Raw genomic sequence first — 15,275 nt, 5'->3', positions numbered from 1 at the left:
AAACCCAATTTCATAAAGCATTTATTAAAACCATCACTTTCACAAAAATCATAATTACAAAATTTGAACCAAACTCACCCTCAAACCTATTATCTCCCATTGAATAACTTATACACCAACGGTCAAGCTATTTATTTTTCACTTAATTCTCTCGCATACCCTGCCACATGCATCTCACTACCCTGAAAAAATATTTATATCCAATAATACCACGTCAACCATATCAAAATCTAAAAAACAAGAGATATGTGTACAAAAATAACTACTTACTAACACATGTTTTTCTTTGTTAGTTGGTTAGTTATTTTTTACTAACATGTCTCACACTTATTAGATTTTGATACTACTAACATAGTATCATTTGATACCAAATACCTTATAAAAATTGTGGCAACTGTTACTTTTTACAAATTTAATCTTATTTCTATTTTAATTCATTTTAATGTATGAAGGGGTCAATTAGCAATTGCTTAGCAACATCATTTCCCATCAGTTTGGTGTTTTGATTGTAATAAATTGCTCAGATATGCTTTATCAGAAAAAAAAAAAAAAATTGCTCAGATATGAGAGAAATAGTATATTACTGGACTTACACTGTACTTGAACTTGAGGAATCATGGCTGGGCTTGTATTCTCAAGTCGTAGTGGGAGAGGTGGGTTGAGCCTTGAACGTGCTGGGTTCTAAGGATTTTCAAAGTAGGCTTTTTGGGAATATGGTCATGGCCTGGCAACTCTACTGATGGCTCGGCCACAGTGAGTGGTTAGGTTTTAGCTGGGCTATGCGTACGTAGGGTTTGATTTGTGGATGGTTGGGCTTGAGTGTGATGAGAGAGGTTGGAGGAGTTTAGTCGAGAAAGGATATATTGGTAAGGTTCCTAAATTCTAAGAGCATCTACAGCAGTGGTGCTAAATAGCTATATTGCTATTTTTTAGCACCACTGACCACAAAAATCAGCTGCAGCAGTGGAGGGATAAGCAAAAAATTTAGATGTTCAGCTACAGTGCACATCTATCTTTAGATGTGCACTGTAGCGCAAAGCTAAAAAAATATAATGTATTTTATTTAACTTCTCTCCCCCTTTTCCATTAAAATATTCGTTCTCTCTTTCTCTGCCTTCTCTTTGTTTTCGTCTCAGACTCAAGAGTCTCAGCCTCTCTCTTCCTTCTCTACCTCTTCTCTCTCTTTTCTCTCTTCTTTTCGCGTGATGGCGATTGGGTCGGTGGGTTTCGTGGATGGCGTGGGTCGATGGGTTTCGTGAATGGCGTGATCGGCGATTGGGTCGGTGGGTTTTGTGGATGGCGTGATCGGCGATTGGGTCAGTGGGTTTCGTGGATGGCATGGGCTAGTGGGTCGGCGATGGAGTGGGTTAGTGGATCGGCGATGATTGGTCTGGAGCATAAGATAAATAGTGGGTCGACGATGGCGTGATCAGCGACGGCGATGGCGATGGCGATGGCTGGTCTTCTCTCTCTCGATCTAGCTCAGATGGTGGGTTTGATGGTGGTCTGGGTTTGTGTAGTTGTTGGTGGTTGGTTGTTCTTTGGCAATGGAAAAGTGGATTGTGCCGTTTGTGTAGTTGTTGTTCGGTGTTGTTCTTTGGCAGTGGTTTTTTTTTTCTTTGGCAGTGGCTGTGGATTGGATTGTGCCGTTTGTGGTGTTTTTTGCTAGTAGTATGTATTATTGTTTTTGGAGTGGACTGCTGGTGGGTGGTGGTGGTGGTGGTTGTGGCTGTGATCGGAGATTTAGTTTTTTTTTTTTTTTTTTTTACTTATTCCTGCTGTGGACCGATGGTGGTGGTGGTGTTGGTGGTGGCCGATGGTAGAGGTATTTGTAGTTGGTTTTTTTTTGGGTAGTGGGATATATTATTTTATTGTAGTAGTTATATTTTTATTGTGAAGTTTTATATATTTTATTGTGTTGAAAGTTAAAATAGATCCATTGCTACAGTATGTATGTAGGTAAAATAGATAAAGTAAGTTTTGATGGTGCTAAATAGCTAAAATTATAGATCCACTGCTGTGGATGCTCTAATGGACTAGTGATGGCTTTGGTTGGTTGGGTGTGAGTGTGTGTTGAGTGGTTGTGGCCATTTTGTTCATTGTTGTGTGGTTGGGTCTAGTGTAGCTGCTATTTTATGGTTATTAAAATTTAAAACTTAAAACATTTAAAAAAAAAAAAGAAAAAAAAAAAGAGAAAAACTTAAAACAAACAGGACACGAGGCATACAAAGATGCTGTCACGTGGCAGCATGCAATGGACCCAAAATTTCATAATTTTTTTTTAAAAAAATTTAAAATTTAAACTCTAATGTATTAAAATATGGATAAATTAATTGGTGCACATAATCCAATAAATTAAATTATATATGCTTTCTAAGGAAAATTGGGGGGGGGGAATGTGGTAGTTTGCTTCTTTGTTTTGTGTCTTGTGTATACAAGATGCTAGACAAATAAATAATGATGAGTTTTGATCTATATGACAGACAATTTTGGTCGTTTTATAGATTTAGACGTTTTTTTTTTTTTTCTTAATGATCTTGGAGGTTCATGGGTATTTCGATTATTTTCTAAGTTTGAAATATTTTAGTCATTTGTAGATTTTGAGGATATTTTTGGTCATTTTAGAGGTTTGGTGATACTTTAATCATTTTGGAGGTTTCAAAGAGTATTTTTGATCATTTGGAGGACTCAAAGATTTTTCTATTATTTTGGAGGTTCAAGGTATTTCAGTCATTTTAAGATATTAGGTTACTTTTGATCAATGATTATATCTTATATGTTATTTAAATATGTCAATTTTAGGTCTTAAAATCTTTGGTGAATTTAACCCAAATCTAAATATTTGTCCTTTTTAACTATCTTTTAGGATATTGAGATTTAGATTATCAAATTCAAATCACTTGAGCCCAAATGAAACCTAATTAGGAAATAATATTGAACAAAATAATTTTGCTCATAATTCATAAGTATTGGTTTCACTTTAAAAAGAAAGTATGGAGAATACAATCAAAATGCATCAAGATTTCTCTCAAGTCCTCAAAAATTTATCGAACAAGTTAAGAGAGATTTTTTTTTTTTTTTTTTTTTTTTTTTTTTTTTTTGTGGAGAAAAAGTTAAGAGAGATTTTATTGTTAAAGAAAAAGTGATTTTATTTATAATGGAATGTCATTATTATTTATTTATGACTCCTAAAATATTGTGTTAAAGAGAGGTAAATCATCCTTAAGCGTACCATGAAGAGTACGGTTTAATTTTTTACTTCTTCTTGGATTGGACTAATTATGGAGGAATTTAAAGAGGGAGTAGAGGAGTTAGTTTTTTTTTTTTTAAGTTGAATAGAGAGGAATTAGTAATAACACCATGTATCATGCGAGAATATAATCATATATCATTTTACGGTACACACTATTTTTATAGTGGGTATGATACCCTTTAAATCTTGACCAAGTATTTTACATGTCTTAATCCTAACCATTTATTTATTTTTAATGAAAACTAGTTACCGGATAAGTCTTCAAAAGTTTATTGAACAAATTAGAGAGATCTTATTGTTAAATAAAAAGCGATTTTAATTATATTGGAATGGAATGCCATTATGTAGAATGGATTAGATGATGGATGGGCATAAATTAAGAGAGATTATCTCAAGAACTTTATTCTTATCTGCCATAAATCGTTGTAAGAGTGACATTGCAACTAGGGAGTCTTATTTGACCCTGTTGAGTAGGCTTACAATTTGAAGCAATCTGCCTTTCGGTGAATGCAGGCTGCTTAGGAAAGGGCAAATCCACAATATCACTACTAAGCATTGAAATAATGTTAGATATAGTAGGCCTATCTCTAGCCAATTCTTGCACGCACAGCAATCCCACATGTATGCATCTGAACATCTCCATTTGAAAGCATGGATCCCATATTGTTGGGTCTACAAAAGCCATAATGTTGTTGTTGTTCCACAATTTCCATGCCTGAAAGTTAACAAGTGTGAAAGACAACAATTATGACATATAATCTTATTGGCAGTAATAAATTAGAGCTTTAAATATAATGACAATAAGTTAGATAGACCTACAAATCCTACAAGGCTCAAGTAGTATTGCTCATCATCGTAAAAGCTAGTGTTTCTTCTCCCACTAACAATCTCTAGTAGCAACACACCAAAGCTAAAAACATCTGATTTCTCTGAAAATAGGCCTTGCATTGCATATTCTGGAGACATATATCCACTGCATTTAAACATTAAAACACATCCTCATCATCTGACTATTTTAAGCATAAATAGTTTTTTTTCTTCTTTTTTTTGTAGGGTGGGGGGGGTGAGAATAGCTTAAATTATATTTCAACAAAAGCACTTACTATGTCCCAACAACCCTTTTAGTATTAGCCTGATTTTCACGTTCTCTGAAAATTCTAGCAATTCCGAAGTCCGATATTTTTGGATTTAGCTCTTCATCTAACAAGATATTACTTGCCTTTAGATCTCTATGAATAATCTTCATTCTAGAATCCCTATGAAGGTAGAGTAGGCCTCGACCAATTCCTTCAATAATATTGAAGCGTTTTTTCCAATTGAGGAGTTTTTGATTGAGTGGATCTAAATGAATAGTGAAAAAAAAATAGTAAAGGAAGCGTCATTTGTACGGAGAAAAAATATAGAAATATGGAGGTCAATAGTTCAACATGTTAAGGATATAGAAACTTATTCTATTAATGAGAGTAAAAGGAAGGGAGTTTAAATGTACTAACCAAAAACAAATATGTCCAAACTTTTGTTTGGCATGTATTCGTAGATCAACATCTTTTCTTCTCCCTCAGAGTAGCAGCCAAGAAGTCTAACAAGATTTCGATGTTGGAGTTTAGAAATCACCATCACCTCATTCATAAATTCTTCAGGCCCTTGTCCAGATGATTTAGATAGTCTTTTCACTGCTATTTCCTGTCCATCTTGTAATTTGCCCTAGCCAAAGAAACAAATGAATATAAGTACTTATATGTTTGATTTGAAGAGGAACTAATCAAGTACCCAAGGGAAACTATTACCTTATAGACTGGACCAAACCCACCTCGCCCAAGCATATTAGCTACATGAAAGTTGTTTGTTGCAGTTGCCACTTCTTCCAAACTGAAAATGGGTAGGTCGTGGAGTTTAACATCATCCAGGAAGTCAAACAATAAGCTCTCCCTGCTTTTATTTTTCCTTTCTGATGCAAATTCTAGTAGTAAAAAATAAATTTGTTGAGATAACTGAAGCTTTGATAACTATTTCTTATGTGTGTTTCCAATAATAGCGGAACAAAATAAAAATAGAAATAGAAATTTAGAAGAAACAATCATACGGGAGACACAAAGATATAAGTGGTTGGACTTAGGTTTACGTTTATGAGCATTGCCTAAGAGAAAGTTTAACTATGAAAATAGGGACACTACAAATGTGGCACAAAATCCGAACTCCACTATCTTCTTAAAAAAAAAAAAACATGAACCCCATAAGGAAACCTTGGTGCAAATAATTCAAGTGGTTGCACTCCAAAATAGGAATAGTTTTGTTGGTGTGCACTCACAAATAGGGTTTCAAACCTGTCACAAGATGGCCAATGGAAATTTCATTATAGAAATTAAAGGATGGAAATTATGAGAGTTGAATGTTTTTCATCTTTTGGAACTGATCTTATATATAAAAACCATTGGACACAGAAAAGAAAAAGCTAGGCTTACAATTTTGGCCAGCTTGATTCACGATGAAGTATAAACTTGCAAAAGTATTTGAACATTTCAATGTTCTCTATATTTCCATCTTCTTATAAACGAAAATAAATAAGAAGAGAGTTAGGAAGTGATTGAGTGTTGTAAGAAAATGAGAAGATTTGAGGGATTTTCTAATTGCCAAAGAGGCAATATGAAATCAAGAGGAGTAAACGAGATTATGGGCTCGTCTCCACCTACGCGAGAAGAAGGTAAGGCTATAGAATAAGGGCTTCGATCGGCCTTTCTCCCATTTAAAGCTATTGGGGCTTAAAGTTTTAAAACATACCCAACATATAAATCGGCAAAAATTGGCAACTTGATAGTCCAAATACCACTTCCATTAGGAGTGTTTCATTGAATTTTAAAGGAATGTAAAGCCTTGTCGACAAATCTCCACCTTAACTTAAATTTGAAAACCTCGTTAACAACAACAACAATAATAAAATTTTCTTTCGCCTCTGACTAAAGCCCTTAAGTAGCTCATAGTTTGGGAGGTTAGCAATAAACTACCTAGACCGTGTAGTGTGGATGAAGAATGTTCCTTCACAAGTACGTTTTGTTATTTAGGTTGATTTAGCCGTTTTATCTTACTAAAGTTGGATGTCTATATTCTCCAAAAAAAAAAACCCTTAAGGGCTATCACATTCTATAAATCCAATTAATGCTCGAACTTGCTCAAAGAAAATGACTTCGTATCATATTTGTTGGATATATTATTTGTTGTAGCAACCTTCTTAATGCAATAATGACTTAAGATACAATTTCACAAATGAGGTTGTATGTGACATCAATGCTTTTGGTTCTATCATCGTGCATATGAATTTTAGTCAAATGTATGGTATGCAATGGCTATCACAAGACACAACACTATCATCCTCTTGTTAACTACAATAATATAGCATGTGAAATTTCTAGATGAGTGCAAACCATAGCACATTATGCTATAACTTGACCAAAAAAAAAAAAAATAGTAGTATAAATAGAACGAAACATATGCTTCTTTTCCTCCTCAAACTGTGGTGACAAATCTGTTGAATGCTTAAAATATGTCGCTAATGGAGTACGTATTGCCTTAAATCGCTGCCTACCGAAGTGTTTTAAGTATTTTCTCAATGTAATTCTTTTGTGACATAAATAAGTAGTACACTTGTCAATCTCTGTGTATCTCCATGCTCTTTGCTAAATCCAAATCTTTCATCTCAAACTTACCACTAAATTGAGTCTTCAACTTGTATATTTAAACTAGGTTCTTTAGCTATAATAAGCAAATCATCAACATATAACAAAAAATAGACAAAAGAACCATATGAGAGCTTCCTATGATGCATACAATTGTCATAGTCACTTGAGTAGCCATGTCCAATCATAAAAGTTTCAAATCGATTATACCACTACCTTCTGGCTAATTTATATAAATTTATTCCTTAAGTTCACCATGTAGATTAGTTATCTTGGCATCAATTTGTTCTAAGTCCAAGCCAAACCATGCAACAACTCTCTTTCACAATAGTAGAGAACACTTCATTGCAGTCTATGCATTCTCTCTGACTATAGTCCTTTACAACTAATTGTGCCTTTATCCTCATTGGTTCAACCTTTACCGGTTCAATGATTTATGTGGTTCACTTCAACCTACTTTCCACGGATCACAAACGTGACACAAAAACATTCTCATAAAGCCCAAACTCCAAACAAATCCAAAAGGCTCACTGTCTTACCGACACCAGTGCACATCAAGAATTACTAATATTTTAAACTCGGTGTGCTATTCTATATTGAGAGGTTGGTCAATGGTCAATATGCAGAACACAAAAGAAAAAAAAATGTTGTAATTGTCAAAGTCAGAAACGTGGTGTTCCAAATACGACTTGAACTGCAAGTGGTTCACCTACTTTTAAAGAAAAGTCAAGCCACCTTCAACACTTTCCGTGAACGGTAAATGCCGGCAATTCCTAGTCCCTATAGCTAATNTTTTTTTTTTTTTTTTGTGGAGAAAAAGTTAAGAGAGATTTTATTGTTAAAGAAAAAGTGATTTTATTTATAATGGAATGTCATTATTATTTATTTATGACTCCTAAAATATTGTGTTAAAGAGAGGTAAATCATCCTTAAGCGTACCATGAAGAGTACGGTTTAATTTTTTACTTCTTCTTGGATTGGACTAATTATGGAGGAATTTAAAGAGGGAGTAGAGGAGTTAGTTTTTTTTTTTTTTAAAGTTGAATAGAGAGGAATTAGTAATAACACCATGTATCATGCGAGAATATAATCATATATCATTTTACGGTACACACTATTTTTATAGTGGGTATGATACCCCTTTAAATCTTGACCAAGTATTTTACATGTCTTAATCCTAACCATTTATTTATTTTTAATGAAAACTAGTTACCGGATAAGTCTTCAAAAGTTTATTGAACAAATTAAGAGAGATCTTATTGTTAAATAAAAAGCGATTTTAATTATATTGGAATGGAATGCCATTATGTAGAATGGATTAGATGATGGATGGGCATAAATTAAGAGAGATTATCTCAAGAACTTTATTCTTATCTGCCATAAATCGTTGTAAGAGTGACATTGCAACTAGGGAGTCTTATTTGACCCTGTTGAGTAGGCTTACAATTTGAAGCAATCTGCCTTTCGGTGAATGCAGGCTGCTTAGGAAAGGGCAAATCCACAATATCACTACTAAGCATTGAAATAATGTTAGATATAGTAGGCCTATCTCTAGCCAATTCTTGCACGCACAGCAATCCCACATGTATGCATCTGAACATCTCCATTTGAAAGCATGGATCCCATATTGTTGGGTCTACAAAAGCCATAATGTTGTTGTTGTTCCACAATTTCCATGCCTGAAAGTTAACAAGTGTGAAAGACAACAATTATGACATATAATCTTATTGGCAGTAATAAATTAGAGCTTTAAATATAATGACAATAAGTTAGATAGACCTACAAATCCTACAAGGCTCAAGTAGTATTGCTCATCATCGTAAAAGCTAGTATTTCTTCTCCCACTAACAATCTCTAGTAGCAACACACCAAAGCTAAAAACATCTGATTTCTCTGAAAATAAGCCTTGCATTGCATATTCTGGAGACATATATCCACTGCATTTAAACATTAAAACACATCCTCATCATCTGACTATTTTAAGCATAAATAGTTTTTTTTCTTCTTTTTTTTGTAGGGTGGGGGGGGTGAGAATAGCTTAAATTATATTTCAACAAAAGCACTTACTATGTCCCAACAACCCTTTTAGTATTAGCCTGATTTTCACGTTCTCTGAAAATTCTAGCAATTCCGAAGTCCGATATTTTTGGATTTAGCTCTTCATCTAACAAGATATTACTTGCCTTTAGATCTCTATGAATAATCTTCATTCTAGAATCCCTATGAAGGTAGAGTAGGCCTCGACCAATTCCTTCAATAATATTGAAGCGTTTTTTCCAATTGAGGAGTTTTTGATTGAGTGGATCTAAATGAATAGTGAAAAAAAAATAGTAAAGGAAGCGTCATTTGTACGGAGAAAAAATATAGAAATATGGAGGTCAATAGTTCAACATGTTAAGGATATAGAAACTTATTCTATTAATGAGAGTAAAAGGAAGGGAGTTTAAATGTACTAACCAAAAACAAATATGTCCAAACTTTTGTTTGGCATGTATTCGTAGATCAACATCTTTTCTTCTCCCTCAGAGTAGCAGCCAAGAAGTCTAACAAGATTTCGATGTTGGAGTTTAGAAATCACCATCACCTCATTCATAAATTCTTCAAGCCCTTGTCCAGATGATTTAGATAGTCTTTTCACTGCTATTTCCTGTCCATCTTGTAATTTGCCCTAGCCAAAGAAACAAATGAATATAAGTACTTATATGTTTGATTTGAAGAGGAACTAATCAAGTACCCAAGGGAAACTATTACCTTATAGACTGGACCAAACCCACCTCGCCCAAGCATATTAGCTACATGAAAGTTGTTTGTTGCAGTTGCCACTTCTTCCAAACTGAAAATGGGTAGGTCGTGGAGTTTAACATCATCCAGGAAGTCAAACAATAAGCTCTCCCTGCTTTTATTTTTCCTTTCTGATGCAAATTCTAGTAGTAAAAAGTAAATTTGTTGAGATAACTGAAGCTTTGATAACTATTTCTTATGTGTGTTTCCAATAATAGCGGAACAAAATAAAAATAGAAATAGAAATTTAGAAGAAACAATCATACGGGAGACACAAAGATATAAGTGGTTGGACTTAGGTTTACGTTCATGAGCATTGCCTAAGAGAGAGTTTAACTATGAAAATAGGGACACTACAAACGTGGCACAAAATCCGAACTCCACTATCTTCTTATAAAAAAAAAAAAACATGAACCCCATAAGGAAACCTTGGTGCAAATAATTCAAGTGGTTGCACTCCAAAATAGGACAGTTTTGTTGGTGTGCACTCACAAATAGGGTTTCAAACCTGTCACAATATGGCCAATGGAAATTTCATTATAGAAATTAAAGGATGGAAATTATGAGAGTTGAATGTTTTTCATCTTTTGGGACTGATCTTATATATAAAAGCCATTGGACACAGAAAAGAAAAAGCTAGGCTTACAATTTTGGCCAGCTTGATTCACGATAAACTTGCAAAAGTATTTGAACATTTCAATGTTCTCTATATTTCCATCTTCTTATAAAGGAAAATAAATAAGAAGAGAGTTAGGAAGTGATTGAGTGTTGTAAGAAAATGAGAAGATTTGAGGGATTTTCTAATTGCCAAAGAGGCAATATGAAATCAAGAGGAGTAAACGAGATTATGGGCTCTTGTCTCCACCTACGCGAGAAGAAGGAAGGCTATAGAATAAGGGCTTCGGCCTTTCTCCCATTTAAAGCTATTGGGGCTTAAAGTTTAAAACGTACCCAACATATAAATTGGCAAAAATTGGCAACTTGATAGTCCAAATACCACTTCCATTGGGAGTGTTTCACTGAATTTTAAAGGAATATAATCTACAAATCTCCACCTTAACTTAAATTTGAAAACCTTATTAACAACAACAACAATAATAAAATTTTCTTTCGCCTTTACTAAAGCCCTTAAGTAGCTCATAGTTTGGGAGGTTAGCAATAAACTACCTAGACTGTGTAGTGTGGATGAAGAATGTTCCTCCATAAGCACGTTTTGTTATTCAGGTTGATTTAGCCATTTTATTTTAATAAAGTTGGATGTCTATCTTCAAAAAAAAAAAAAAAAAAAAAAAAAAAAATTTTTTTTTTTTTTTTGAAACCCTTAAGGTCTATCACATTCTATAAATCCAATTAATATTGCTCGAACTTGCTCAAAGAAAATGACTTCGTTATCATATTTGCTGGATATATTATTTGTTGTAGCAACCTTTTTAATGCAATAATGACTTAAGATACAATTTCACAAAATGAGGATGTATGTGACATCAATGCTTTTGATTCCATCATCGTGCATATGAATTTTAGTCAAATGTATGGTATGCAATGGCTATCACAATACACAACACTATCACCCTCTTGTTAACTACAATAATATAGCATGTGAAATTTCTAGATGAGTGCAAACCATAGCACATTATGCTACCAACTATAGTAGTATAAATAGAACGAACATATGCTCCTTTTCCTCCTCAAACTGTGGTGACAAATCTGTTGAATGCTTAAAATATGTCGCTAATGGAGTACGTATTGCCTTAAATCGCTGCATACCGAAGTGTTTTAAGTATTTCTCAATGTAATTCTTTTGTGACATAAATAAGTAGCACACTTGTCAATCTTTGTGAATCTCCATGCTCTTTGCTAAATCCAAATCTTTCATCTCAAACTTACCACTAAATTGCGTATTCAACTTGTATATTTAAACTAGGTTCTTTAGCTATAATAAGCAAATCATCAACATATAACAAAAATAGACAAAAGAACCATATGAGAGCTTCCTATGATGCATACAATTGTCATAGTCACTTCTAGAGTAACCATGTCCAATCATAAAAGTTTCAAATCGATTATACCACTACCTTCTGGCTAATTTATATAAATTTATTCCTAAAGTTCATCATGTAGATTAGTTATCTTGGCATCAAATTGTTCTAAGTCCAAGCCAAAACATGCAACTATAGAGCTCTCTTTCACAATAGTAGAGAACACTTCATTGCAGTCTATGCATTCTCTCTGACTATAGTCCTTCACAACTATTTGTGCCTTTATCCTCATTGGTTCAACCTTTACCGGTTCAATGATTTATGTGGTTCATTTCAACCTACTTTCCACGGATCACAAACGTGACACAAAAACATTCTCATAAAGCCCAAACTCCAAACACATCCAAAAGGCTCACTTTCTTACCGACACCAGTGCACATCAAGAATTACTAAATTTTAAACTCGGTGTGCTATTCTATATTGAGAGGTTGGTCAATGGTCAATATGCAGAACACAAAAGAAAAAAAAAATGTTGTAATTGTCAAAGACAGAAACGTTGTGTTCCAAATACGACTTGAATTGCAAGTGGTTCACCTACTTTTAAAGAAAAGTCAAGCCACCGTCAACACTTTCCGTGAACGGTAAATGCTGGCAATTCCTAGTCCCTATAGCTAATATCAATGGACATATTATTACCTCTTATTTTAGGCGTCCACCTCCAAAAGTAGTAGGCAGTGCTGAGAATGGCAATCGCTCCAATAATCATTGAGATTCTGATGATTACTTTCAAATGTCTCTCTTTGGCTGTGTATCAAACAAGTTCAAACAAAGTCAAATTTGAGTTACGAAATTTAATCAAAATCATTATCAATGTGTGAGACATGGTGGACTACCATTTTTTCCCAATCTATTATACCTAAAAAATCAGATCAATGGGTTTTAGAAAAGTTTATAAAAAAGTATATCAAGTTTTTCAGAGAAGTCATGGAAGCTGAAAAATAAGACTACCTTCTGAAGTAAATAAAACCATTGAAATTGAGTTGCATTTATAGTATATCACCAAGTAAAAATAAACAACTGGACTAACTGCTGGATGATAAGAAGAATGAAATTATACAAAACAAACTGTGACTGAGAACAAGATCACTTACCAAATTCTGAATAGGCGAGACGAATATATATATCCGATCCACGAATGGACAATTTCCTTAGGTCAATAAGGTTTCTGCTCCATGACATACAACCAATTCCAACATCATGCGCATACGCCACACAGTCACTGTTCTTCAAGCACTGCTTTCGACAACCGTCTATAGACCCATATGATCTCTCCATAAAGTCTGGCACTTTGATCATCTTCAGTTTCAAGAACCCATCTGTTTTTCCTTCTTCGCCACTATTATTCACCCTTTGACACTGCAATGGTGCCCTCCTAATACACCCACTTGTCCAATTTCCTCTGTTCCATTCCTCAATAATCTTTGGCTCAAACCCTCTAATACAGCTACAGATTGGTGTCCTCTGCGAATCACAGCTTCCAAATGCACCACAAGTGCCATAAACATCACACTCATCTTTTGGAGCTAACCCCACAACCTTCCAATCCTCCTTGCTATCATCCCAATATGTCTGCACTAGATTTCCTTGTGAATTCAACACAAATTTTGATAGAGGCAACACATTTGCATAATCAAAAGTTGCATAAACCGTTCCTTCTTTGTCATCTACTAGATTAAATCCATTATGATATTCTGCATTCCAGTCAGGTTCACCGATAAAGATCTGACCATTCCATGGACCACTCCGCCAATATGGACGACCATCTTTCCAAATGAAAGCTTCGGGAATGTTTACTGAAGCCATACCTGTAGAGAAGCTTCCAATGGATGGATCAGAAGGGCTTTTCCATGATGTATACAGTACTTTCTGATTTGTCCTTAAATTAACACTAAGTTTCATTCCTGGCAAGAATGTGTCAGTTGGATGATGGAAACTCTCCCATATGATTTTCCCAGTAGTATTTTCTCGCAAGACAAGGTTCCCTGAATCCAAAAGGTGGAAATTTGAATTGGCAACAGAGTTTGTAACATTTGATGACCAAAGAATCTCCTTTTGTCCATCTAAGACTACAAGATTGCCGTCCTCAGATATAGTAAGAACCCCAGAAGAATCCTTGAGGGGTTTCTGTCTGTTAGCTACCCATACTACAGTGAATACAGAAATTCTATTATACCATATTCCAAGGTAGCGATTGGTGGAATTTACTGGGCTAAAGAATCCAAGTTTGAAAGCACTCCATCGGAGATTATGTATTCTGGGTCTTTGATGGATTGGGGAGATATAATGGTGTCTATGGCAACGCCTAGGTTTAAACAAAGGCAACAAAAGACAGACAAAAAGTTCCTCTTGCTAAGAAGTCCCATGACTTGTAGAAACTGCTTCTTGTTTGTGTGTATCCTGTACTCGGCTTATATGCCGGGTACCTCACAAAGAGGTGGGCTCCACAGTGTGTGAGTCCCGCCTCCTTTGAGGTACCCGGCGAGTTGGCGCTCTCACAAGCAGGTGAGGCTCACACGTGTGGGGCTATCTGCCTGTGAGAAGCTAAGAGAGATTTAATCAGTATCCGGCAAATAAGATATATCCCTCCTATCTAACAAGTTATTGGTCCGTTTGTATTGAGTTTATTGTTGTTGAAACTCGAAAATTAAAATTGAAAACTGAAAATACTGTATCAAAATAATTTTTAAATGTGTGAATAATATTGTGAGACCCATTTTTAATATTTTTTATTGCATGAACAGTGCTGTAAACAGTACATTAACAGTATTTTTTTCCTGCACAGTAAATTCATGTGCTTTTACTGTTCACTTGCTGACCCAAAAAAAAAAAGGGAGAAAACGCAGGGACAAAACGTGCCGCAGGAAAACGTTGAATCCAAACGGGGTCATTGTTAGTTGTTTTCTAGTTATGATGCTACTCCAGAATTTTGGGTGCGTTTGATAGAGTCGGCAAACAAGTTATTTTCAATTTTTAAATAATATTATACACATTTTTATACACTTTTTCTTTCATATATATCTCAAAAAACTATAAATAATATTACTCAAACTCTTCTACAAATGGACTCTTAATGAGTCTAATAACCAAAAATTATGTCATGTTATAAAAGTCAAAGGGGTTCATTACCTAAACAACAACAACAATAATAATAATAATAATAATAATAATAATAATAATAATAATAATAATAGACGTTTCTAAAAAAAAAAATTATAATAATAATTATAATAATAATAACAGTAGTTGCTTATATCTCATGGACCACAGTTTGGAAGTTTCTTATGTCGTTGCCCTCTTGGTATATATAATTATATATTCTAAATTACAATTAAATTTCATAAAATGACTTTACTTATAATACTAGAAATATAAATTATTGTATTCTGAAAAGAATAATACTAGAAATATAAATTATTTTACAAAAAATTTTTACAAACTACTGATGTGGTAAGTGATTTCTGATAAATGAAAAAGTGATATTAGTGGTGGACCTAGATAAAAATCAATAAGAGGTTGGTCATATCAACATTT

At 34.2% G+C, this 15,275-nt stretch overlaps 1 protein-coding gene and 1 pseudogene across 1 annotated transcript; both read right to left on the bottom strand.

Annotated features, from left to right (window-relative positions):
• Nucleotides 1-3,625: 3,625 nt before the first annotated feature.
• Nucleotides 3,626-5,192, bottom strand: LOC136069679 (G-type lectin S-receptor-like serine/threonine-protein kinase At1g11330). Its single transcript, XM_065778439.1, has 5 exons — nt 5,041-5,192; nt 4,747-4,957; nt 4,357-4,594; nt 4,073-4,226; nt 3,626-3,968 (listed from the first exon to the last, which is right to left on the bottom strand). Exons 1-5 carry the CDS (start codon nt 5,074-5,076, stop codon nt 3,660-3,662), a joined length of 948 nt encoding a protein of 315 aa, XP_065634511.1. The 5' UTR covers nt 5,077-5,192; the 3' UTR covers nt 3,626-3,659.
• Nucleotides 5,193-8,260: 3,068 nt separating this feature from the next.
• Nucleotides 8,261-14,227, bottom strand: LOC136061096 (G-type lectin S-receptor-like serine/threonine-protein kinase At1g11330; annotated as a pseudogene).
• Nucleotides 14,228-15,275: the final 1,048 nt, after the last annotated feature.

This window comes from Quercus suber, unplaced genomic scaffold (genome assembly GCF_002906115.3).
Source record: "Quercus suber isolate HL8 unplaced genomic scaffold, Cork oak 2.0 scaffold_183, whole genome shotgun sequence".
In the NCBI taxonomy this organism is placed as follows: domain Eukaryota; kingdom Viridiplantae; phylum Streptophyta; class Magnoliopsida; order Fagales; family Fagaceae; genus Quercus; species Quercus suber.
This window is presented reverse-complemented; position numbering and strand designations above follow the sequence as displayed.

Bases quoted from the DNA above. Each gene is read 5' to 3' on its own strand.
- LOC136069679 (XM_065778439.1), bottom strand. From the start codon at position 5,076: ATGCTTGGGCGAGGTGGGTTTGGTCCAGTCTATAAG. The intron at 4,595-4,746 runs GTTAGTACATTT...CTATTCATTTAG, and splicing joins TTTGGACATATTTGTTTTTG to ATCCACTCAATCAAAAACTC. The intron at 4,227-4,356 runs GTAAGTGCTTTT...GTTTAAATGCAG, and splicing joins AAAAGGGTTGTTGGGACATA to TGGATATATGTCTCCAGAAT.